Source organism: Castor canadensis, chromosome 6, assembly GCF_047511655.1.
Source record: "Castor canadensis chromosome 6, mCasCan1.hap1v2, whole genome shotgun sequence".
In the NCBI taxonomy this organism is placed as follows: domain Eukaryota; kingdom Metazoa; phylum Chordata; class Mammalia; order Rodentia; family Castoridae; genus Castor; species Castor canadensis.
In genome coordinates, this window is record NC_133391.1 from 78952440 (window position 1) to 78978783 (window position 26344).

The window sequence follows — 26344 nt, forward strand, 5'->3', positions numbered from 1 at the left end:
AAGCCTTCAATCCAGATTTGGTTCCAAATTCTCTGTTCTCTCAACTTAACAGTTTTAGAATAGGTAAATTTGTTCCATTTCCAAAATCCAACTATTATCCATCCTTTTGGTTCAAATACCAGGTCTTTTTACAGAAAGTCTCAAAATGTGCTCCACAATTTGCATCTTCAGTCACTGGAGTGGGTGGTGGTGGTGGTGGTGGTGGTGGTGGCAAACTTGCACATTTCCAGGCCCTATTCTCAAAGACTCAAAGTAATTTTGTTTTTGGCCATCTTGGGGATTGAATCCAGGGACTAATACATACTAAGCATGCCCTATATCACTGAGCTACATCCCTAGCACAGAATCTTTTTTTAAACAAACTTATTCAGTCTGTCTTTCTCTCTCTCCCTTTTTTTTTTGGTTGGTACTGGGGTTTGAAGTCAGGGCCTCACAGCGGTGTCTCTTGAGAACCAGTGTCTAGAAGATCTTAGAGGAGCCTTCAGTATAAATAAGTTTTTAGGAAGAACACGCCTTCGGATACTGTTTTCCATACTGTAATGCCTGAAGCTCAGAGCTTTACTCATCCTGACAGCACAGGGATTAGTTGAAGTACTGAACGATTGATGAGACGTTGAGGTGATTTACATACAAATTTTAATTTAGCAGCACAAACTATTTGTAAAATTGCGTAAAGCCACACTCGAAATCTGCGTTGTGTCTGGAGGATGCGGAGAAGCAAGCTAGACCTGACCGGTTACATGAGGAAAACGAATTGAACTCGAATCCTGAATATTTCTAGCGTCACGCATCCCAGAAAGTCTGGTACGCAGGCGCAGAAGGAAGGGGGACTATCGACTCTCAAAGCGCGCCCTTCCCCCACCCACTTTCCGGTCCTTTCCCAACGCGCAGGCGCGGGGAGTGCACCAAGATGGCGGCCCCCGTGGATCTGGAGTTGAAGAAGGTAAAGCGGGGTTTTCAACAGGCTGCTCCTTCTCCTTGGAGGACGAGGGGCCTGTGGACAGGAATATCGAGGGAGGCCCGAGCCTTGAAGAAGGAAAGGGGCTCCTGGAGAATTGGGGATGTTTTCCTAGAGTCCTGAGGCGGGACCCGGTCTCCTTAAGCTCGGCCGGGGCGGGAGGCTCTTCCTGGGCAGGGGCTGGTTAGGCTGGGTCGGGTGAGTCCGTTGGCCTGTGGTGGGCTTTCTCCTGCCTTTGCTCACGTCCTGAGCTCCAGAGACATTTCATTGCATTTTGAGCCTTCGGGTACTCAGCTTCATAGTAAGAACCAAAAAGAGCTTTTCAAATTGATGCCTCTGCGGGCCGCTTGTCCGAACTGAGGCGTCAGTAATCCGCCGCCTCATTTGCTTTGAAAAACTCCCAAACTCAACCTTTGTTTCTAGGCCACTGACTTGATACCACACTTTGAAAGGTCGCAATGTCTAATTCCTAGAAAGTCAGGCACTGTTATTGCAATTTTCATTTCAGGGACGAAGTGTTCCTCCCTGTCCTCTCTTTTTTGTCAAATTAAAAAAATATATATTCAGTAATATTTTGCAACTCAGATCGGTATCGGAGGGAATTGAATTTCCCTCCTTGTTCAGTCAGTTCTTTTTGAGTTACTCAGAAACGTTTTTGCTACCAAAGTCAGGATTCTGATACCGCCACTGACCCCAAACTGCTTCCATGGCAAGCTGGAATTGGAAAGGACCCTAGAATTCATCTAGTTTAAATCTACTTTTCTAGAAGTTTCAAAGATTGGAACTGGAATCCCGTGTTCTCTGTCTTAACTATTTTTTGATTGTTAGTTTAGGTTCTTCAGGTGAGCAACATCTGAAGTGACTGCCTGTAGTTAACCTTTGCCTAAGAAATAGGACAGTGAATCAGGGGTGGTAGCACATTCCTGTAATCCCAACACTGGAAAGCTGAGGCAAGAGGATCTCAAATTTGAGGCCAGCCTGAGATACATAGTGAGCGAAAAGGACAGCTGATATAGCTGTTGCTTTTAATAAATGAAACTGCTTTTATTGCTCTGAGGCTATGTTAGGTATTTGTGTCTTGTTTTTTGTCATCCTTGTCTTAAAGCTTGCAAATTTAATTGTTGGTGATACTTGGTTTTGAATTCAGGGTGTCTTGCTTGCTAAGTATGTGCTCTATCACTTGAGCCATGTCCCAGCTCAAGATTTACCTTTTTTTCTGTGAAAAGTTAAAATTTAAGTCATGGCTTAGTTAGAACTAACAGGAGTACAACAGGTAGTGAGTGGCCCTATCTCCCAGTACTGTTTGAATTTTGTTGCTAAGAAACATGAACAATGAATGCAAACAGAAAATAATTACAGATTTAAGTGGAATAGTTTTGACAACCAATTAAATTTAAAAAAAAAACTTGTTTAAAGGTTCTGTCTTCTAATGTCTTTGCAAGGTCTTTTTTTGGCGAAGACTAGTAAGAAATTTTAAGCATCTCTCCTCCCTTAAAGTAAATCTTTTGAGGCTTTATGAGTAGGTGAGAACAAAGTCAATAAAAATTTAGTAGCTTTGTCATTCTATTGCAGTCACCAAATGCTATTAAGGCATAAATTTAACAGCAAGTAAAAGTCATTCCAAGCACTTTAACAAGAGTATCCAAGAACTGTTTATCTTCCAGTTAAGTTAGCATAAACAAGAGTCAGATTTGGCATGTTATGTGTAGAAAATGATGATGCAATTCTACTGCTTACCATTTTCTCTCTCTTTTGTTTTGTCTTTTCTCTTACAAATATTTGTGTTTTGAGCATTATTGTAGACAGTCGAGTGGAAAGATTCCTGAACTAAGGGTGAGAAGAAGTGGGTTTAAGGACCTGCCTTTCCTCCTAATTGTTCAACCCTCTGCAAGCCACCTTTATTGCTTAACTCATTTAGTTACTTAATTTGTACCTTGAAGATGATGAAACTGCCACCCCATACTCAGTATTTTTTTAGAGGAGTAAATGATACGTATTATTAGATCCCATGTTAATATTTTGAACTAATGTAGGCAAGTGCTTTGAAATTTAGTTGTGTAATACAGATGTAGTGAATTGTTACTTTTATGATTATTGTTTTGAATCTCTGGGCTTCTTCCTTTATTGCATTTATTGCTTTTTTTTTTTGGTCTGCATTTATTGCTTTTATTACTCTTATGGTTATTAATGTGCATTTATTTTGCTTCAAATTGATTGCATCTCATGAAATAAGGGTAAATTCAATATTTAGCATACCATTACGATTATATTGACTCATTAATATTTGGTTTGGTATATTTCAGTTTTGTCTCTGGTTAGCATGTTCTGTTTTAATAAGCTAAATGTTTTCTTTAAAATATTTTACTTACTGAATCAAGGATTTGTTTTTATTAGGCCTTCACAGAACTTCAAGCCAAAGTTATTGACACTCAACAGAAGGTGAAGCTTGCAGACATACAGATTGAACAGCTAAACAGAACAAAAAAGCATGCGCATCTTACAGATACAGAGATTATGACTTTGGTAGATGAAACTAACATGTATGAAGGTGTAGGAAGAATGTAAGTAAATTATATTCTTAATGGTTTTACCTTGGCGCTTTTGTCTGAATTAGGTCATAGAAATTGTTCATTTTAAACCTTGTTTTAAAGTGTCATAGAGATGACTTGCAAAATCATCTAGTCAGCTGGGAGCTGGTAGCTCATGTCTTTAATCCTAGCTACTTAAGCAACAGAGATCAGGAAGATCCAGGTTTAAAGCCATCCTCAGGCAAATGGTTTGTGAGACCCTATCTTGAAAATACCCAATGTAAAAAAAGGCTGGTAAAGTGACTCAAGTGTTAGAGTGCCTGCCTAGCAAGCACAAGGCCCTGAGATCAAACCTTAGTCCCACCAAAAAAAAAAAAAAATCGTCTAAACACCTTTTAAAACAAAATGAGGATTGAATGCCAGATATTAAGTAGTTTAAATTTATACTTTGAAGTACATTTGGTAAATTCTCTTCTCTAGATGAGTGGGTAACTACACTGATAAAAGTATGATTTGTTATGGGAACATATTTATGATAATTTTGTATGTGAAGATTTACTTTGGTTGGTGTAATTGTAATCTCCTCCCTATAGCATTTATTAGGAATCATACAAAAATCATAGATCTTTTAGATGTCTGACCAGAGTTGCAAAATAAAAATAAAGATTTGTTTGCTATGTAAGTACCCTCATTCTAAGTGTCATGCACTATTCTAATAGGAGGACAACTCCCATGTAAGAAATCTAGTAAACAAATTTACTCTTTGTCTAATTATTATATAATTAACCACTTATATTTCAATTTTGTTTTTCATGTCAAAAAATCATATCCTTATGAGAGAAATTAGGTTTTATTTCATTACAGGTCACATTCATTATAGTGAGCTAAAAGGAGATGACTGATTTTCTGGGTGAGATAGGAGAAGATGGTTTTTCTGGAATTTTGTCTTTGAATATTATGTAGTACGTGAACCATTACTTTAAGTGTGGAAGTCTTTTAGTTACGGTGGAATTTGACCTTAGTCTTGGAATGACTTGTTTTGTGATTGATTTGAAGGAAGTATAATGTGTAAAATTTAGTAATGGCTTTAGAATGACATCATGAGAAGTAGACCCTGGTCATGACTAAATGAATCTTTTTCTGGATAAGAGATAGATTATGGTAAATTGCTTATCTCATTTGCATTTTGAAAATATGTATCACATACAAATTTTATCTGAGTTCATATTTTTCATTTTGGCATATTTTAGGAGAATGAGATCCCATTTTGTAAGTTTGTTAATGGTATGAAAGAATTAGGATGAGAACAAAGTAGAATCCTTGATTATGTGTCTGTATCATATGAAGTGTGCTGTTGACATTCACTCCAGGGTAATTTTATTCTTAATGTGAATATCGTTAGGTCTTAAAACAGTAATGCTAGCTTTTCTAGCATGCCTATTAACGTGTCGTGCTTGGATTTCACATCATTACACCAGCCTTTGTTTTTAACAGCTAAAGAATCCCTTTTTCAAAATAGAAAGATCCTTTCACTATTTTTGGTCTTTTGAGCTACAGTGATGTTTTTCTTTTTAATTAGAATAATTTCCTTTATTAAACATTCTGCAGAAGTAATAAGAGAGTTGCTTTTTTAACATACTGTCTAAAGCAGTACAGATAGGTTGTATTCCATGTAAAGAATTTTAGAACTTAAAGGCTCAGATAGAATGGCATTATTTCTAGGAGATTTCTTTCATATAAATTATGTTTCTTTCTTTCTTTTTTTTTTTTTTTTTTTAATGGTACTGGGGCTTGAACCCAGGGCCTTCACCTTGAGCCACTCCACCAGCCCTATTTTTGTGAAGAGATTTTTGAAAAGGGTCTTGCAGAACTATTTGCCTGGGCTGGCTTTTAACCTCGGTCCTCCCCATCTCTGCCTCCTGAGTAGCTAGGATTACAGGTGTGAGCCACCGATGCCCTGCTAAATTATGTTTCTTAAAAGAAATACGTGGTTTTAACTGTTTGGGTATGTTTTGGTTGACTTTTGTGGTTTCTACATCTCACTGGGAGTATGAGTTTGACCCTGCATTGTAAGGGCATGTAAGGTGAATAACATTTGTTATTTGGCTAGAGTATTAGTGCTCTGCAAAGAAGAAAAGACTTGCTGAGTATTAGTCTGGTCATGAGGCTGTTCTCTCTTTCTTGATGCTAAACCTGAAATATCTATTTCTGAATTTATGGTCTTGATTAATCTTGGGTATCATTGTGATTCAGTTCTTTAATTCTAGTCTTTACCTTAAATTGTCTTCCTTTTTGAGTATTCTTTGGGAATTCTGATTACAATATTAATTTTTTCCAAATTTTTGTTTTGAAACCATAGATTATAAAATCTAAATCTAAATTTTTGTTTTAGAACTTGGAATAGATTCCCATTGCTAAAATTTAGGCCTTATTTCTTGTTTAACTATTGCAATAGCATTTTAATTGTTCTTTTTACCTTCTGTCTGTCCATACCCATTCTTCACACATGCCAGAATTCGTCATGTCAATATTCTTCATAAAACTTTTTTTATTTGTTTATTTATTTATTTATTTATTTCTACACTGGGGTTTGAACTTAGAGCCTTGTGCTTGCCTAGTCACTCGAGCCACGCCTGCAGCCCCTTTTGTCTTTTAGGTAATTTTTAAGTAGAATCTTAGGTTTTTGCTCTAGCCAGCTCAGACCAGGGTCCATCTCCCTCGGCCTCCCAGGTAGATAGGACCACAGACACCCATTACAACATCTGGCTTATTTGTTGAGATGGGGTCAAAGTAATCTTTTGCCCAGGCTGGCTTTGAACTGAGATGCTCATGATCTCCCATCTTCTGAGAAATTGGGATTATATAGAGCTACCACACTCTTCATTTTCTGTTGATTACAGGGTAAAATTGAAACTTGTTAGCCTAACGTTTGTGGTCATTCATAATTTGTTCTTAATTTACCTACCTAGCCTCAGGTCCTACCACTTTCTATTCCCAGGCTTAGATAGCAACATGCAGTTCATCTCATGGATTTACTTTCTTCTAGTTTTATTGTACCTGTTGAAAAGGATTTTGAGGCTTTATGTGGGTTTGAAACACTGCACTCTAATTAATTTGTGATGTCTGTAATGGGATTAGGGTAAAAGTATTAGCACATGTACCGCAAATTGTTATCCCTACACTTGCCACATGGTTTTTCTCAAACATGCCATGTTCTTGTGCTTTTTTGCTTTTGCTTATTCTGTCCTTGGCCTACAATATTCCTCTTTCCAATGAAAAATTCTCATCTTTAGGATATAGCTCAAATCTTAAAATGCCTCTGAAGATTTGTCTAGCTTCTAGTCTCTGGGGCAGCCTCTTTCTTTGGTGATTTCAGGACTTTTGTCCTATAGCCAGTAGAGTACATTGAATGTCTCCAGATCAACTCTCTGAGACCATTTGCATATATTGTCTTTGTTTCATCTTTTCTCAGTATAATGTCTGACATAAAAGAGATGTTAAATAAATATGTATCAATTTGAATTGAATCTGATTCTTTCTCAGCTAAAATAACTCGTTTGACTCTTTAGAAAAAAGAAATGTTTAGAAAGTATCAGACTTAAAAATTAGAATTTATCATTCTATTTTAATATATGACTTAATCAAAATGCAATTATTTCCACTAAGATCAAAGGAATTGTTTCTGACCAAAATTGTCCTTTGATCTGATAGGATTAATCTGACAGGGTTAGTTCTTTATTAGATCTGTTGAGAAGGTTGATTAATACTAAATGCCTGCCAGTTGCAGAGATAGTCAAAATTGATAATGTAGAAATACCCAACCTCTGGAGATATGACAAAGGTAGTATAATTTTGGCGAGTAAAATCTATTCTATGCAGAATCATTTCAATTATTTTATCTATTTTACTTTTCCTCAACTTTACATAGGATGGAAGTCAGATTTTTCTTTTTAGGGTATATATTTAGCTTAATATCATTGCAAGCTCACATGCCCTACATTGTGTAAGTAGGGAGAAATTTGGTAGTGTTAAATACCTCTTATACATGGCTATTTTTGGTTTAAAATAAAGTCAAGCCACAGGGTCAGACAAGATGAATCGTTATATACTGTAAACTCTTAGTATTCATTGCTCAAAGCTATAGTCCATGCAGTCTTTTGGCAAGTTGCCAGCACATTTTAGTTCTCTTACTTCATATTCTTTGGAGAGGCTGTTATGTAGCCTGATACTACTACCACCAATTTCTAGTTTTGCTACTTAAGCTGTTTATGAGCTGACCTCACCATACTGCTTTGAGAACTATGATGAAAGTTACAACTGTGGGATGATCTGTCTGAATATTTGGAAGTGTTTGTCTTTGCATCTTTTTTCTAGCATGTAAGAAGGGAATACAGACTCAAATGTAATATGAATATTTTTTGTATCTTTTCATGAATAAGAATCAATTTGTAATTGCTCATGTTGTTTCTTCCTTTTTAATTTGTACAGTGCAGGATAAGTTTTTAAAAATTATTGTATTTTTGCAAGAATTACATTAGAAAGTGCACATAAATGATACTTAACTCTGCTAGTACTTCAAAGGACCATCAGAATAAATGTCAAACTTATTTTTATTAACAGTAAGCGTGATCCTGATTCCTGATTTGATGTGAGGACTGTTATTCTAATATCCTTTTTGAGCATTACATAAATTTCCACAAGAGACAAATTAGCCTTTTATTTTTTTTTAATATAGAAGGAACTTGAGTAGTTTAGCCTTTGAGAAGAACGAGTGCCTTTTTAAAAGTTGAACCTAACTAAAAATAACTTTGTGCTATATTTAAACTAATTTAGAGGTATGCTACCATTCTGTGGGTATTTTTTACAGTTAAGGAACTAAGAATGAACAGTGGTATAAATCTACCAACTAGATAAGTGTCTAGCAATGCAGAAATTGCTGTTTGGGAACAGTGTTGCTATTTCTACATGTTGAAGTAATTTAATGGTTGATTTCAGATGGTTGAAAGATCCAGAAGTATAAACTTAAGATAAATGCTGCACAGGTAGAAAATAAAACAGTAGGTGTATTTCTGATAGGTAAGAAATTTAAAATCTCAACAGTTGGCAAAACAAATTAGGATATAAAAATTGGAAGTTTTCGTGATAGTGAGGTGGAACTGCCCTTTGTTTAAAATTTTATGTTGGTTTTGTGGTGATTTTGTTAATTTGAGTTATGACATTCAGTAAAAGGCAAGGTGAATACTTTGTGTGTTTTTTTTTTAAGTTTAGTTATGTTAAATACTAATAGAGATATGGCCATGCTACCTTAGGTTTTGCAGTCCTTTTATAATTTCATGTAGCTATAGAGTAGGTCTTCTAGTCAATTTGAGATAATTTTCTTTTTTTTTCTGTACTGTAGTTTTGATTCAAGACCTTGTGCTTGCTAGGCAGGCACTTTACCACTTGAGCCATGTCTCCAACCCAATTTGAGATAATCTTCAAGTTGAGGAAGTAGTCATATTTTATGCCTAAGAGACTAGGAAATAAAACTTAAAAATCCTGGTGTAGTAAATATTGTTGCTACTGTTGATAGTGTATTAAAAATTGTTATATTGTTGCTGTCACCAGAATAGAGTTTAGATATTTTATTTAGTGCTTACTATAGAAGGAAAATAAATGTGTAGATTGCTTTTGGTGTGAGTTGCATTCCAAATGCAAATTTAAAATTTCTTTTATACTTTCTTTAAAGATGTTAATCTGTATTTTAGAGTAGAGAAAGCAAAAATAAATTAATTTTCAAAGATAATTAGATTTTTTTAGTTTTTACATTTTAAAAGAAGTTTTTGGTGTTCAGCTGCTTTTACTAATAGAACATGACTCGCCCTTTTTATGTCATGGCTTTCATTGCTCAGAGTTCTAAGGGGAAAAAAACTTTTCCTGTTGTGCAGAGAAAAATGACTTCAGTTTGTTGACATTGAATATGTATATAGCCCCAGATGGGCAACTGTCCTCTTCCACAGATGTAGTACTTTGAGGAGAGGAGATTTTTGAGTAATATTCTTAATTTCATTAAGTTGTCAGTGATTTAAAACTTGATGTTCATTACACCCCTGTTCTGCTGTCTGCAATGACATCACTGTTTTTAGGCCATGAGAGAAGCTAGCAAACGTTTGTGTAAAACTTACAGTCATGTTTCTTTTGCAGAAGAGTACTTTAATAATTCTTTCCTTCTTCCCCTCCCATGGCCCCTGGAATCTAAACATTCTCACCAAAACGCAGGAAATTAATTTTGCAGATGTGCTGATTGGAGCCTATTTTTAATGAAAAAGAGGTCTGTTACCTTAAAGAGTACAAGCGTATAAAAGTAACTTTTTAAATTTAATGTGTCCTTGTTACGGGATTGCTTATTTTGGAAAGCATAAATGTTATCCATTCATTCAGTTACCTGGAAGACTTTACTTCTGTATTCCTGTTATCAAAAGACCTGTTTTGTGTTTGTTTGTTGTTGTTTTAAACAGTAGAATTAACAAAATCTGCCTTTTTTGCATGAAAGTAGCAGTTATTCAACAACACAGATTACTACAGTGTGTCCCAGTTGGTGATAAATAAGAATCAATGTAGTTAACTGAGAGGAGAGTGAAAGTTCCATTTACTTGCTGTTCCTATGTAAACAACAATAAAGGTATCATCAGTCTTGAACTGTATTACTTTGTCACTGAGGAATTATGTATTAAAACTGACTTAATTCTAGCTAAATATCTCTGAAAAGAAAGCAGTCAATTTTAAGCTGTACCAAGAATTTTCTGATTTTAGCTGCTACTTATAGTGGCAAATTTAGGAACACTTTGCTATTTAATGTGAGTAAGTTGACTGAAATTTCATGTCAAGGGCCATAATCTGTTTAATGAGGTATCTAGAAAGGACCTTAGAAAAATAGTGATTTAGATGGTGAGAGGCAGTCCCTATATAAAACACATCATTGGTAAATTAGTTGTTAGTATTCTTTTCTTACTACTTGTATCAAGAATTGTTAGGTCTTCATGGTGGGGTACTTCCATAATCCCAGCACTTGGGGGGATGGGAGCTAAGGCAGGAGGATAGAGAGTTTGAGGCCAGCATGGGCCATATAGAGAGAGACTCTGTCTCAGGACAAAGAATGAAAGAAACAAAATCCCAGCATGTGAGAGGCTAAGACAGGAAGAACATGATTTTGAGATTAGCCTGGGCTACATAGTTGAGATCTTGCCTCAAAAAAACCAACCAGCAAACCAGCCAAACAAATAAAATACACCCCAAATAATTGCTGGGAACTGCAAGTAATCTTTACCCTGATGGAATCCTTAGAGTTATAGTTTGTTGCACATACCAGTCATGCCTGTCCTTTGTGAAGCATGTATGCTCATTTTATTTTTAGAACTCAAGTTTGAATGGGCCTAATCTGGGAGAATATCTCCTTGTCCTGGCCAGGAACTTTTACCAGCTCTGAGGAAGATCAGTTACCTTAAAATGGACCAGATTATTTGGAAGACAAATAATCTGGAAGAGGATCTAAAATGTTCTGATATCAAGATTTGCACAACAGGAGTTCTAGTATTAAAATTTTATTTTTAAATAGGTAAGAATATGACTAGCCAGGCACCAGTGGCTCACGCTTGTAATCCTAGCTACTCAGGAGGTAGAGATCAGGAGGATCACTGTTCGAAGCCAGCCCAGGAAAATAGTTCTTGAGACCCTATCTCAAAAATACCTAACACAAAAAAAGAGCTGGTGGAGTGGCTCAAGGTGTGGGCCCTGAGTTCAAGTACCAGTACCACAAACAAAACAAAACAAAAAACATGACCACCTTAAGCTCAGCCTTTTATATTGGCTGAGAGTAAAAGGATTTGGGCCAGAATATGCATCCTGTAAAAATATTTAGCACAAATACGCATTTGTGCTAACGTATATTTGTATTTCTCTGTGAGTTTCTGCTTTTCTATTAGGACTTGTCTGTTCTGTATGTGTCCTTCAGTACTCATTGGATAGTAGTTTTTTACTATTCAGTGATTATATTTTATCCAGTGTTATATTGTAACCTACTAATAAAGTAAAGATCACCTCCTGAAAAAAAGTTGTAGAATCTTGCAGGGCTTAGTGTAGAAATATTTGGGGTTCGTTGAGGCCAAAATAAAAGTGGTAAACATCAGAGGTGATTGTTTTCCAAATACTTAGAATACCAAATAGTAGCCCAAAATAGATGTTTAAAATAGATTAAGATACTACTGCTTCTATTTCAGGAATAATAGTTTTGATTTAAAAATACTCGACAGTGATTTTTAATCAGTACAGGTTGAACCTAGCAGTATATGACACTTTTGGAGCAGTTTTAGATTTACAGAAAAATTGAACAGAAAAAGCAGAGCATTCACGTACCTCTTTTTTTTTTATCCCCCAGTCCCTTCCCACTGTCCCTCTGTCATTAATATTAGTGTGGTACATTTGTTAAAACTGGAATATTGATAAATTATTGTTGACTAAGATTGTTAGATTGCATTAAGAATCATTCTTGTTTTCAGTCCTGTGTTTTGGTTAATGTATAGTGCTTTATATTAATCATTACACTGTCATATAGAATAGACTTACTGTCCCCAAATCCCCTGTGCTCCATCTTTTCATTCTTCTCTTCCCCTTCTCCATCTTTCCTTCTTGCTTCTCCTCCTCCCTGGTGACCACTGATCTTTCTGTTGTTTCTGTAGTTTTGCCTTTTCTAGAATGTAAAGTAGTCAGAATCATATAGTGTGTAGCTTTTTCATACTGGCTTCTTTTACTTAGCAATATGTGTTTTAAGATTTCCTCCATGTCTTTTGTGGCTTGAGAGCTCATTTCTTTTTATTGTTGAATAATAATCCACTGTATGGATATACAACAGTTTACTTATCCATTCACCTACTGAAGGATTGCTGCTTTTTTTTCTTTTTTTGGTGGTACTGGGTTTTGAACTCAGGGCCTTCATCTTGAGTCACTCCGCCACACTTTTGTTTGTTTGTTTGTTTGTTTTGTTTTGTTTTTTAATTTTATTATTCATATGTGCATATAAGGCTTGGGTCATTTCTCCCCCCTGCCCCCACCCCCTCCCTTACCACCCCCTCAATACCCAGCAGAAACTGTTTTGCCCTTATCTCTAATTTTGTTGAAGAGAGAGTATAGGCAATAATAGGAAGGAACAAGTGTTCCTGGTTGAGATAAGGATAGCTATACAGGGAGTTGACTCACATTAATTTCCTGTGTGTGTGTGTTACTTCTAGATTAATTCTTTTTGATCTAACCTTTTCTCTAGTTCTGGTTCCCTTTTCCTATTGGCCTCAGTTGCTTTTAAGGTATCTGCTTTAGTTTCTCTGCATTAAGGGCAACAAATGCTATCTAATTTTTTAGGTGTCTTACCTATCCTCACCCCTCCCTTGTGTGCTCTCACTTTTATCATGTGCTCAAAGTCCAATCCCCTTGTTGTGTTTGCCCTTGATCTAATGTCCACAATATGAGAGAGAACATACGATTTTTGGTCTTTTGGGCCAGGCTAACCTCACTTAAAATGATGTTCTCCAATTCCATCCATTTACCAGCGAATGATAACATTTCATTCTTCTTCATGGCTGCATAAAATTCCATTGTGTATAGAATCACGTTTTTTAATCCACTCAACAGTGGTGGGGCATCTTGGCTGTTTCCATAACTTGGCTATTGTGAATAGTGCTGCAATAAACATGGGTGTGCAGGTGCCTCTGAGAGGGAGAATCCTGTGTCACAGTCTTTTGGGTATATCCCCAAGAGTGGTATTGCTGGATCAAATGGTAGATCAATGTTTAGTGTTTTGAGTAGCCTCCAAATTTTTTTCCAGAGTGGATGTACTAGTTTACATTCCCACCAACAGTGTATGAGGGTTCCTTTTTCCCTGCATCCTCGCGAACACCTGTTGGTGGTGGTGTTGCTAATGATGGCTATTCTAACAGGGGTGAGGTGGAATCTTAGTGTGGTTTTAATTTGCATTTCCTTTATTGCTAGAGATGGTGAGCATTTTTTCATGTGTTTTTTGGCCATTTGAATTTCTTCTTTTGAGAAAGTTCTGTTTAGTTCACTTGCCCATTTCTTTTTTTTTTTTTCAATTTTTCTTTTATTATTCATATGTGCATACAAGGCTTGGTTCATTTCTCCCCCCTGCCCCCACCCCCTCCCTTACCATCCACTCCTCCCCCTCCCTCTCCCCACTTGCCCATTTCTTTATTGGTTCATTAGTTTTGGGAGAATTTAGTTTTTTAAGTTCCCTATATATTCTGGTTATCAGTCCTTTGTCTGATGTGTAGCTGGCAAATATTTTCTCCCACTCTGTGGGTGTTCTCTTCAGTGTAGAGACCACTTCTTTTGATGAACAGAAGCTTTTTAGTTTTATGAGGTCCCATTTATCTATGCTATCTCTTAGTTGCTGTGCTGCTGGGGTTTCGTTGAGAAAGTTCTTGCCTATATCTACTAACTCCAGAGTATTTCCTACTCTTTCCTGTATCAACTTTAGAGTTTGGGGTCTGATACTAAGATCCTTGATCCATTTTGAGTTAATACTGGTATAGGGTGATACACATGGATCTAGTTTCAGTTTTTTGCAGACTGCTAACCAGTTTTCCCAGCAGTTTTTGTTGATGAGGCTGTCTTTTCTCTATCGTATATTTTTAGCTCCTTTGTCAAAGACAAGTTGGTTATAGTTGTGTGGCTTCATATCTGGGTCCTGTATTCTGTTCCACTGGTCTTCATGTCTGTTTTTGTGCTAGTACCATGCTGTTTTTATTGTTACTGCTTTGTAATATAGTTTGAAGTCAGGTATTGTGATACCTCCTGCATTGTTCTTTTGACTGAGTATTGCCTTGGCTATTTGTGGCCTCTTGTGTTTCCATATAAATTTCACCGTAGATTTTTCGATCTCTTTAATGAATGTCATTGGAATTTTAATGGGAATTGCATTAAACATGTAGATTACTTTTGGAAGTATAGACATTTTTACTATGTTGATTCTACCAATCCATGAGCATGGGAGATCTCTCCACTTTCTATAGTCTTCCTCAATCTCTTTCTTCAGAAGTTTATAGTTTTCCTTGTAGAGGTCATTCACATCTTTTGTTAGGTTTACACCTAGGTATTTGATTTTTTTTGAGGCTATTGTAAATGGAATTGTTTTCATACATTCTTTTTCAGTTTGCTCAATGTTAGTGTATAGAAATGCTAATGATTTTTCTATGTTGATTTTATATCCTGCTACCGTGCTGTAGCTATTGATGATGTCTAGACGCTTCTGAGTAGAGTTTTTTGGGTCTTTAAGGTATAGGATCATGTCGTCTGCAAATAGGGATATTTTGACAGTTTCTTTACCTATTTGTATACCTTTTATTCCTTCTTCATGCCTAATTGCTCTGGCTAGGAATTCCAGTACTATGTTGAATAGGAGTGGAGATAGTGGGCATCCTTGTCTGGTTCCTGATCTTAGAGGGAATGGTTTTAGTTTTTCTCCATTGAGTATAATGCTGGCTGTAGGTTTGTCATATATAGCTTTTATAATGTTGAGGTACTTTCCTTCTATTCCTAGTTTTCTTAGAGCTTTTATCATGAAATGGTGTTGGATCTTATCAAAGGCTTTTTCTGTATCTATTGAGATGATCAAGTGGTTTTTGTCTTTACTTCTGTTAATGTAGTTTATTACGTTTATTGATTTTCGTATGTTGAACCACCCATGCATCCCTGGGATAAAGCCTACTTGGTCATGGTGAATAATCTTTTTGATGTGTTGTTGAATTCGGTTTGCCATTATTTTGTTGAGGATTTTTGCATCAATGTTCATTAAGAAGATTGGCCTATAGTTCTCCTTTTTGGAGGTGTCTTTGCCTGGTTTTGGGATAAGTGTAATACTGGCTTCATAAAATGTGTTTGGCAATTTTCCTTCCCTTTCTATTTTGTGGAACAGTTTAAAGAGGGTTGGTATCAGTTCTTTAAAGGTCTGATAGAATTCAGCAGAGAATCCATCAGGTCCTGGACTTTTCTTTTTGGGGAGACTCTTGATTGCTGCTTCAATTTCATTTTGTGTTATAGATCTATTCAGGTGATTAATTTCCTCTTGGTTCAGTTTTGGATGCTCATATGTATCTAGAAATCTGTCCATTTCTTTAAGATTTTCAAATTTATTTGAATATAGGTTCTCAAAGTAGTCTCTGATGATTTCCTGGACTTCCATGGTGTTTGTTATTATCTCCCCTTTTGCATTTCTGATTCTACCAATTTGGGTTTTTTCTCTCCTCATTTTAGTCAGGTTTGCCAGCGGTCTGTCGATCTTGTTTATTTTTTCAAAGAACCAACTTTGTGTTTCATTAATTCTTTGTATGGTTTTTTTGGTTTCTATTTAGTTGATTTCAACTCTTATTTTTATTATTTCTCTCCTTCTATTTGTTTTGGGATTTGCTTGTTCTTGTTTTTCTAGGAGCTTGAGATGTATCATTAAGTCATTGATTTGGGATCTCTCAGTCTTTTTAATATATGTATTCATGGTTATAAACTTTCCTCTCAGGACTGCCTTTGCTGTGTCCCATAGGTTCTGGTAGGTTGTGTTTTCATTTTCATTGACTTCCAGGAACTTTTTAATTTCCTCTTTTATTTCATCGATGATCCATTGTTCATTAAGTAATGAGTTATTTAGTTTCCAGCTGTTTGCATGTTTTTTGTCTTGACTTTTGTTGTTGAGTTCTCCTTTTACTGAATTGTGATCAGATAGTATGCATGGTATAATTTCTATTTTCTTATATTTGCTGAAGCTTGCATTGTGCCCTAGGATATGATCTTTTTGGAGAAGGTTCCATGGGCTGCTGAGAAGAATGTATATTGTGTAGAAGTTGGATGAAATGTTCAGTAGATATCAAGTAGGTCCATTTGATCTATTGTATATTTTAGATCTAGGATTTCTTTATTGATTTTTTGTTTGGATCACCTATCTATTGATGATAATGGGGGTGTTAAAGTCTCCCACAACCACTGTGTTGGCGTTAATATATGCTTTTAGGTCTTTCAGGGTATGTTTGATGAAATTGGGTGCGTTGACATTGGGTGCATACAGATTGATGATTATTATTTCCTTTTGGTCTATTTTCCCTTTTATTAGTATGGAATGTCCTTCTTTATCTCGATTGATCAATGTAGTTTTGAAGTCTACTTTGTCAGAGATAAGTATTGCTACTCCTGTCTGTTTTTGGGGGCCATTGGCTTGGTAAATCTTCTTCCAGTCTTTCATCCTAAGCCTATGCTTATTTCTTTCGGTGAGATGGGTCTCCTGTAAGCAACAAATTGTTGGATCTTCCTTTTTAATCCATTTCGTGAAACAGTGCCTTTTGATGGGTGAATTAAATCCGTTAACATTAAGTGTTAGTACTGATAGGTATGTGGTGATTCCTGTCATTTAGTTGTCTTAGTTGTTAGAAGGTTTGATTGTGTGTACCTAAATTGAGGTTACTCTCTACTTTCTTGCTTTTTCTTTTCCTGTGGTTTGGTGCTGCCTGTCTTTTCATGGTCAAGTTGGGTTTCACTTTCTGTGTGCAGAATCCCTTGAAGAATCCGCCACCCTTTTTTGGTGAAGGTTTTTTTCCGAGATAGGGTCTTGAGAACTAATTGCCTGGGCTGGCTTCAAACCAAGATCCTCCTGATCTCTTATCTCCTGAGAAGCTAGGATTACAAGTGTGAGCCACTGACTCCCGGCTGCTTTTGCTTTAGATCAGGGATTGGCAAGCAGTTTTTTAAAAAAATAGACCAGATAATAGTTATTTTTGGCTTTGCTGGTCATATGATCTCTGTCAAACTGTCTTAATTCTGCCTTTTGTAGTAAGAAAGTGGCTCAGTGGCATCACATATACAAGTGAGCATGACTGGATTGGTCTGTGAACCATAGTCTGCCAACCATTTTGTTTTTTTAAAGGAACTAAGGAAGTAGTTTATTCTGAGCCAAATATGAGTGATAGTGACCCAGAAACATGGATTTAAATTACCCCAATGACATGTTCCCACCATTTTTTAATGATATTTTTTATTATCATTGTGGGACAAGTATATCAGTTATATTCATCTTTATACTATTTCCACTGTTTTTCATTTCTTTGTAAGTTGCCATATGTTATACCCTATTTAAAAAATGTAAATAAAAATTTTAACACATTATTAATTGTACATATTAATTGGGTTCTGTGTGGTATTTTCATACATGTATATATTGTGTACTGGCGAAGTCTAATCACTTTTTTCCTAACATCCCTCCTCTACACACTTTCATTCTCTAGTGATCACATACTTTCAGATTGATGTTTTTTTAGCGTCCACATGTGAGAAAGAATATGTTGTACTTGTTTTTCTGTGTTTGGGCTTATTTCACTTAATGACCCCTAGATCCATCTATTTTGCTATAAATGATAGTATTTAATTCTCCTTTGTGGCTTATACTCCATTGTATATATGTATTACATTTTCTTTATCCATGCATCTGTTGATGGGTGTAGAGGCTGATTTCATATCTTAGCTATTATGACCAGTGCCACATTAATAACAATAACAGGTATGCAGATAATATATCCTTTGGATATATACCAGGAAGTGGGATAGCTGAATGACATGATCTATTTATATTCTTTTTATTTTTTTGGTGATGTTAGGAATTGAACTCAGGGCCTCATGCTTGCTAGGCAAGTGCTCTACCACTTGAGGTACGCCCCAGTCCTTTTTTTTTTGTGGGGGCTGAGGTTTGAACTCAGGGCTTCACATTGGCAAAGCAGGTACTCTACTGCTTGAGCCACCCTTGCAGTCCATTTTGCTCTGGTTATTTTAGAAATGGTGTCTGTCGAATTACTTCCCTGGGCTGGCCTCAACTGTGATTCTCCTGATCTCAGCCTACCAAATAGCTAGGATTACAGGTGTGAGCCGCTGGTGCCCGGCTGACCCTAGTCCTTTTGCTCTTTAATTTTTTGGGGTTTCATGCTTTTGCCCAGGCTGATCTCAGACTACAGTCCTCCTACTTACACCTCCCAAGTTGCTGGGCTTACTGCATGTGCCACCTCACCCAGCTATTTTCTCTTTCTCTCTCTCTTTCTCTCTCTATTTCTTGAGACAAGGTCTGCCATGTATCCCAGGCTGACTTTGAACTTGAGATTTCCCCTGCCTCAGACTCACAAATGCTGGTACTACAGGCATGTACCACTGTGGCTAGCTTATTTTTAATGTTTTGGATACCTCCATAATTGCTGTACTAATTTACATTCCTACTTACAGTGAATAAGAGCTCTTTTTTTCCCTCCACATCCTCACTGGTATTTATTATTTTTTGTTTTTGTGATAATAGCCATTCTGTGTCGTGATGAGATGATTTGCATTTCTGTGATGGCTAATTACATTAAGCATGTTTTTCATGTATTTATTGGCTATTTGTACTTCTTCTTTTGAAAAGTGTCAATTCAGGTCACTAGTCCTTTTTTTTTTCTTTTTATTTAGTAGTATATTGTAATACTTTCTTTTTTTTTTTTTGACAGTACTAGGGTTTGAACTCAGAACTTCACACTTAATAGGCAGGCATTCTTAACGCTTGAGCCATGCCTCCCCAGGTCTTTCTGCTTTTAGTTTTTTTGGGGGATAGGGTTTCTATTTCCAGTGTAGCTGGAATCATAGATATGAGCAAACATGCCCAGCTATTTGGCCAGATGGGATCTCAAGAACTTTTTGCATGGTCTGGACTCCAACTGTGATCTTCTTCTGAGTAGCTAGGATTATAGGCATGAGCCACCATGCCCGACAAATTTGTTCATTTTTTTTTCAATTTTTTTTTTTATCGTTTTTACATTTACTTACATGTGTATACATTGTTTGGGACACTTCTCTCTCCCACATTTGTTCACTTTTAAATTGTGTTTCTTGCTTTTTTTCTTGTTGAAGCTTTTTGAGTTCCTTATATACTATCAGGAACTGTCAGATGAGTTAGCAGTTATTTTCTCCATTCTGTAGTATGTCTCTTTACTTTGTTGATTGTTTCCTTTGCTATAGAAATGCTTTTAATTTTATGTAATCCCATTTGTCAATTTTTGCTTTTGTTTTCTCTGCTTTTGGGGTCCTATCCAGAAAGTCATCTTCTGTAACAATGTCTTGTAGATCTTTGATCCACTTTGAGTTGATTTTTGTAGCAGGTGAGAGATAAGGGTCAGGTTTCAGTATTCAGCATGTGGATATTCAGTTTTTCCAGACCCATTTATTGAAGAGGCTATCCTTTCTCTAATGTATGTTTTTAGCGCCTTAGCTAATTATAGATAGATGAGTTTATTTCTGGAATCTGTATTCTGTTCCATTGTTCTATAAGTCTTTTTTTATGCCAATACCATGCTGTCCTGATACAGTGGTTTGTTGTGAAATCAGGAATTGCCTCCAGTTTTGTTCTTTCTGTTCAAGATCACGTTAGCTATTTGCGATGTTTTTTGCATCTGTATGAATTTTAGGGTTTTTTTTTTCTAGTTCTGTGAAGACTTACTGGCATTTTGATGGGGGTTGCATTAAACCTATGTATTGCTTTGTGTAATATGAACATTTTAACAATATTAATTCTTCCAATTCATGAATATGGGAGAGCTTTTCATTTTTTATATTTCTTCAACTTCTTGCATCAGTGTTTTGTAATTTTCATTGTAGAGAGCTTTCACTTCCTTGATTAAGTTTATTCCTAAACATTTTATTTTTGTAGCTATTGTGAGTAGGTTTACTTTCATGATTTCTTTCTCATCAAATTTGTTTTCGGTATATAAAAAAAGCTATTTTTTTTTTTTATGTGGTGGTGAATATCGAATCCAGGATCTTACTCAGGTCAAGCAAGCACTCACCACTGAGCTACAGACCCCAGTCCAAAAGCTACTGATTTTTGTATATTGATTTTGTATCCTGCTACTTTACTAAATTATCAGTTCTAGTAGCCTTTTGGTAGAGTCTTTAGGTTTTTCTATGCATAGAATCATGTAATCTACAAACAGGAATAGTTTGACTTCCTTCCTTTTAACAATTTTATTTACTTATTTATTTAGGTGGAGTGTTGCTGTGTTGCTCAGGCTAATCGCAAACTCCTCGACTCAAGTGATTTCTCTTGCCTCATCCTACTAACTAGTGGGACTGTGGCATGAGCCACCATTGTAGGCTTGACTTCCTTCCTTTCTATTTTTGTGCCTTTTATTTCTTTCTCTTGTCTGATTGCTCTAGTGAAAACTTCCAGTGTTATACTGAATGACAGTGGTGAGAGTGGATATCCTTGTGTTTTTCTTGATCTTAGAGGAAATACCTTCAGCTTTTCCCCATTTAGTATGATGCTGGCTGTGGGTTTGTCATAGATAGCCTTTTATGTTAAGGTACAACTGACCCCTCTGCATCTAATTTGTTCAGGGGTTTTATCATGAAAGAATGTTGGATTTATTGAATGCTTTTTGGTGGCACTGGGGTTTGAACTCAGGGCTTCATCCTTGCTAGGCAGTCACTCTTACCACTGGAGCCACTCTACCAGCTATTGAATACTTTAATTGCATCTGTTGAGATGACTTTGATGTGTTCATATGATTTCTAGCTTTCATTCTGTTGATGTGGTATATTACATTATTGATTTGTGTGTTATACTCCTTGATGGAAGTACTACCTTAAACATTCCTTATGGTGTATTTTTACCAAAATAAACTCAACTTTTATTTGCTTGAATTTCTTATTTATTTATTTATTTACTGACTTATTTGGTTTTTTGAGACAGAGTCTCACTATGTAGTGCAGGCTATCCTTGAACTCAAAATCCTCCTGCTTCAACCTCCAAATTTCTAGTTCAGTTAATTTTTATTAACTCATCTTCCAGTTTGTCTAAATTAATTTTTATTAACTCACCTTCCAGTTTGTCTAAATTTTGCCACCCATCTAACTAGTAACACTGTAAATTAAAATTTGAGCTTAAGATTTTCTGGACCATATAGTTGGTTGAATTTGGACTACAACCCTAAGAGACAGCTTCTGGTTATTCATTCCTTTTTTTTTTTTGAAGTACTGGGGTTTGAACTTAGTGTCTGTACCTTGAGCTGCTCCACCAGCCCTTTTTTGTGACTTTTTTCTTTTTTTCTTTCTTTCTTTTTTTTTTTTTGAGATAGGGCCTCTTGAACTATTTGCCCAGGCTGGCTTCGAACTGTGATCCTCCTGATCTCTGCCTCCTGAGTAGGTAGGAGTACAGGCGTGAGCCACCAGCATCTGGCTATTTGTACTTTTTTTAGGCAATTTCTCCCTATGTAGCCCACGGCTGGCCTCTAACTCTCAATCCTCCTACCTCAGACTTCTGAATGCTGGGATTCAGAAGGTGTGTGACATGTCTGACTTGGTTATTTATTCTCATTCTTAGGGGACATACTCCTAAGATATAAAGTTTTATTGTGCCCTTCTCAGAGGTAAATTTATTTCTTTATCACTTACAAGCTGAAGGTAGAATCCTTTGGGAGCCTTCCTTTAATAGATTTTCCTTAAAGCATCTTCACTTTATTTATTTATTTATTTATTTATTTATTTATTTTTTTGCTGGCACTGGGGTTTGAACTCAGGGCCTCACACTTGCTAGGCAGGTGCTCTACTACTTGAGCCATTCCACCAGTCCCACATCCTCACTTTTGGATGCCTCTTGGTTTTATTTCCTGTTTCTGTGCCAGTGCAGATGCTCAAGGTCTCCAGTCTTTCAGAAGAAATGTTCAGGGTAAAAGCCCATTTTATCCTTTCTTAATTCCTGCATTCCTTTTTTTTTTTTTCATTTTTCTTTTATTATTCATATGTGCATACAAGGCTTGGTTTATTTCTCCCCCCTGCCCCTACCCCCTCCCTTACCACCCACTCCACCCCCTCCCGCTCCCCCCCTCAATACCCAGCAGAAACTATTTTGCCCTTATCTCTAATTTTGTTGTAGAGAGAGTATAAGCAATAATAGGAAGGAACAAGGGGTTTTGCTGGTTGAGATAAGGATAGCTATACAGGGCATTGACTCACATTGATTTCCTGTGCGTGGGTGTTACCTTCTAGGTTAATTCTTTTTAATCTAACCTTTTCTCTAGTTCCTGGTCCCCTTTTCCTATTGGCCTCAGTTGCTTTAAGGTATCTGCTTTAGTTTCTCTGCATTAAGGGCAACAAATGCTAGCTAGTTTTTTAGGTGTCTTACCTATCCTCACCCCTCCCTTGTGTGCTCTTGCTTTTATCATGTGCTCATAGTCCAATCCCCTTGTTGTGTTTGCCCTTGATCTAATGTCCACATATGAGGGAGAACATACGATTTTTGGTCTTTTGAGCCAGGCTAACCTCACTCAGAATGATGTTCTCCAATTCCATCCATTTACCAGCGAATGATAACATTTCGTTCTTCTTCATGGCTGCATAAAATTCCATTGTGTATAGATACCACATTTTCTTAATCCATTCGTCAGTGCTGGGGCATCTTGGCTGTTTCCATAACTTGGCTATTGTGAATAGTGCCGCAATAAACATGGATGTGCAGGTGTCTCTGGAGTAACAGTCTTTTGGGTATATCCCCAAGAGTGGTATTGCTGGATCAAATGGTAGATCGATGTCCAGCTTTTTAAGTAGCCTCCAAATTTTTTTCCAGAGTGGTTGTACTAGTCTACATTCCCACCAACAGTGTAAGAGGGTTCCTTTTTCCCCGCATCCTCGCCAACACCTGTTGTTGGTGGTGTTGCTGATGATGGCTATTCTAACAGGGGTGAGGTGGAATCTTAGTGTGGTTTTAATTTGCATTTCCTTTATTGCTAGAGATGGTGAGCATTTTTTCATGTGTTTTCTGGCCATTTGAATTTCTTCTTTTGAGAAAGTTCTGTTTAGTTCACGTGCCCATTTCTTTATTGGTTCATTAGTTTTGGGAGAATTTAGTTTTTTAAGTTCCCTGTATATTCTGGTTATCAGTCCTTTGTCTGATGTATAGTTGGCAAATATTTTCTCCCACTCTGTGGGTGTTCTCTTCAGTTTAGAGACCATTTCTTTTGATGAACAGAAGCTTTTTAGTTTTATGAGGTCCCATTTATCTATGCTATCTCTTGTTGCTGTGCTGCTGGGGTTTCATTGAGAAAGTTCTTACCTATACCTACTAACTCCAGAGTATTTCCTACTCTTTCTTGTATCAACTTAAGAGTTTGTGGTCTGATATTAAGATCCTTGATCCATTTTGAGTTAATCTTGGTATAGGGTGATATACATGGATCTAGTTTCAGTTTTTTGCAGACTGCTAACCAGTTTTCCCAGCAGTTTTTGTTGAAGAGGCTGCTATTTCTCCATCGTATATTTTTAGCTCCTTTGTCAAAGATAAGTTGCTTATAGTTGTGTGGCTTCATATCTGGATCCTCTATTCTGTTCCACTGGTCTTCATGTCTGTTTTTGTGCCAGTACCATGCTGTTTTTATTATTATTGCTTTGTAATATAGTTTGAAGTCAGGTATTGTGATACCTCCTGCATTGTTCTTTTGACTGAGTATTGCCTTGGCTATTTGTGGCCTCTTGTGTTTCCATATAAATTTAACAGTAGATTTTTCAATCTCTTTGATGAATGTCATTGGAATTTTGATGGGAATTGCATTAAACATGTAGATTACTTTTGGGAGTATAGACATTTTTACTATGTTGATTCTACCAATCCATGAGCATGGGAGATCTCTCCACTTTCTATAGTCTTCCTCAATCTCTTTCTTCAGAAGTGTATAGTTTTCCTTGTAGAGGTCTTTCACATCTTTTGTTAGGTTTACACCTAGGTATTTGATTTTTTTTGAGGCTATTGTAAATGGAATTGTTTTCATACATTCTTTTTCTGTTTGCTCATTGTTAGTGTATAGAAATGCTAATGATTTTTCTATGTTGATTTTATATCCTGCTACCTTGCTATTCCTGCATTCCTTATTTCAGTGGAATTCTTCCTTTGTGTTAGCTCAGCAAAATGTTTTTTTTTTTTAATTTTTATTATTTTTTTTTTATATCCTTTCCTTTGCTTTTAATCATGAAGACTATTGGGGGTATCTGTTAAAGTTTCCCATTCAAACAAAGTATAGTCACAAGCATTTTGTTGTTTCTGAATAACATATGTCCAGGTGACAAACGTTTGGAAGTGTACCCAAAGACAACATTGCCACTAGTCCTGGATTGTGTTTTGAGCAGATGAACAACACTTTTGACTCATACTGAGTTATAAGAAAGTGGAAGTCATGTATCAGCCTGCAGGATGATATAGAACACAGTCTTCTATAAGCAAAAACAGAGAAGTATGATTTTCAGGTGGCATCATTACAAATAAATGAGGAAATAATATAGCTGAGCACAAGTCCCTGAGAGTTGACAGTATAGGGCCACAGGTCATTGATTTCCAGGTGAAAATAGAGGCTTTTTGCAAAGCACGGACTCTAATCCAGTTTATTTAATCCTGGGTATTCTAAGCACATTATAGGCCTATCATTTGTTATATGAGGATGTGTTTCCTCTTCATAGTTTATTTTTCCTTTGTGGCACATTTAGAACTCCAGAATCCTTTTTCTTCCATTTGACTTTTCCATAAACAATCAGGTAGGATCTCTGTGAGATTATCTATTTTGAGAAACTTTGTACATAATATTTTTTTATAAGACTCATATTATCATGGTCTTTTCTTTCCATATAGCATGCTTTTCAAAACAACAGATAAGGTTTGTTTGTTTTTTTTTTTTGATACTGGGGATTGAACTCAGGACCTTGCACTTGTTAGGCTAGTGCTCTACTACTTGAGCCGTGCCCCCAGCCCTATGTTAGGCTTATAGTAGTAGGTTGGCCAGCCTCTGACCTTTGAAGTTGGCACAGTCCAGTATAACTGCCTCAGGGATATGTGGTCATGGAAAAACATGTTTTTGTTGTTGAGTGTTCTTGCTTTCTAGTAATTTTATTTTTGCTCAGGGTATTTAGTATCTGTTCAGATACTTTCTTTTTAAAGGCCATGTAAGTAATGACTTGACCTCTAATCTTAGCTTTGAAATTTTCCCAGACACTAATAAAGATGATGTCTGATGATCTATTATGTGAGATTACTACTCATTGGCCAGCAATCAATGCTATTTAAAAAATGTATATATTACTTTGAAAATTACTTGAATGACTACAAGACTTTTGTTTTTGGTGGTAGTGGGGTTTGAACTCAGGGCCTCACACTTGTAAGGCAGTTACTCTAATGCTTAAGCAACTTCACGAGCTAAAAGACTTTCTTAGTAAAACTTTGCATATAATGACATAATTGGCAACTCTTGGACCAGTAGTGTCGCAAACAACTTTTCTCAAATACTAGCATGACTTAATTCTGAGATAGATATTCTGTGTATCATAGTCTTATTCAAAATAGCACCTGTCTCTTGAACCCAGTAAGAATATTTTAGATATGAAATGTTCTATAGGAAAAGACCTAAAATCAATCATTTTACATGAATGTGGGGAATTGTTCTAGTACATAATATGTATAAAGTTTTTACGAAAGTTCAAGTGACTTACTGGTGACTAAGCTCATCAGTTCAGTTATCTGGGCTGGCTACCTCAGGAGTGTGGCTTACTAGTTAGTGGAGTGAAAAGAGAAGTTCATCAGATTGTGTTAACATGTGTGACAAGGTGTATTCATAAAGAAGGAAAAAGGTTTCCTCCCGGGACTTAGCCAGTTGTCCTTTTGGTCTCTCTTTCTTTCTTTTTTAGTACTGGGGTTTGAACTAAGAGCTTTGCATTTGCAAAGCAGGTGCTTAACTGCCTGAGCCACACCTCCACTTCATTTTGCTCTGGTTATTTTGGAGGTAGAGTC

At 36.4% G+C, this 26344-nt stretch overlaps 1 protein-coding gene across 1 annotated transcript in view; it reads left to right on the forward strand.

Annotated features, from left to right (window-relative positions):
• Window positions 1-792: 792 nt before the first annotated feature.
• Pfdn1 (prefoldin subunit 1) overlaps window positions 793-26344 on the forward strand; it is a 59065-nt gene continuing 33513 nt past the window's right edge. Inside the window, exons 1-2 of the mRNA XM_074076891.1 lie at window positions 793-943; window positions 3353-3519. Coding sequence (XP_073932992.1) covers window positions 911-943; window positions 3353-3519 — 200 coding nt within the window. The 5' untranslated portion in view covers window positions 793-910. The remainder of the gene's footprint in view (window positions 944-3352; window positions 3520-26344) is intronic.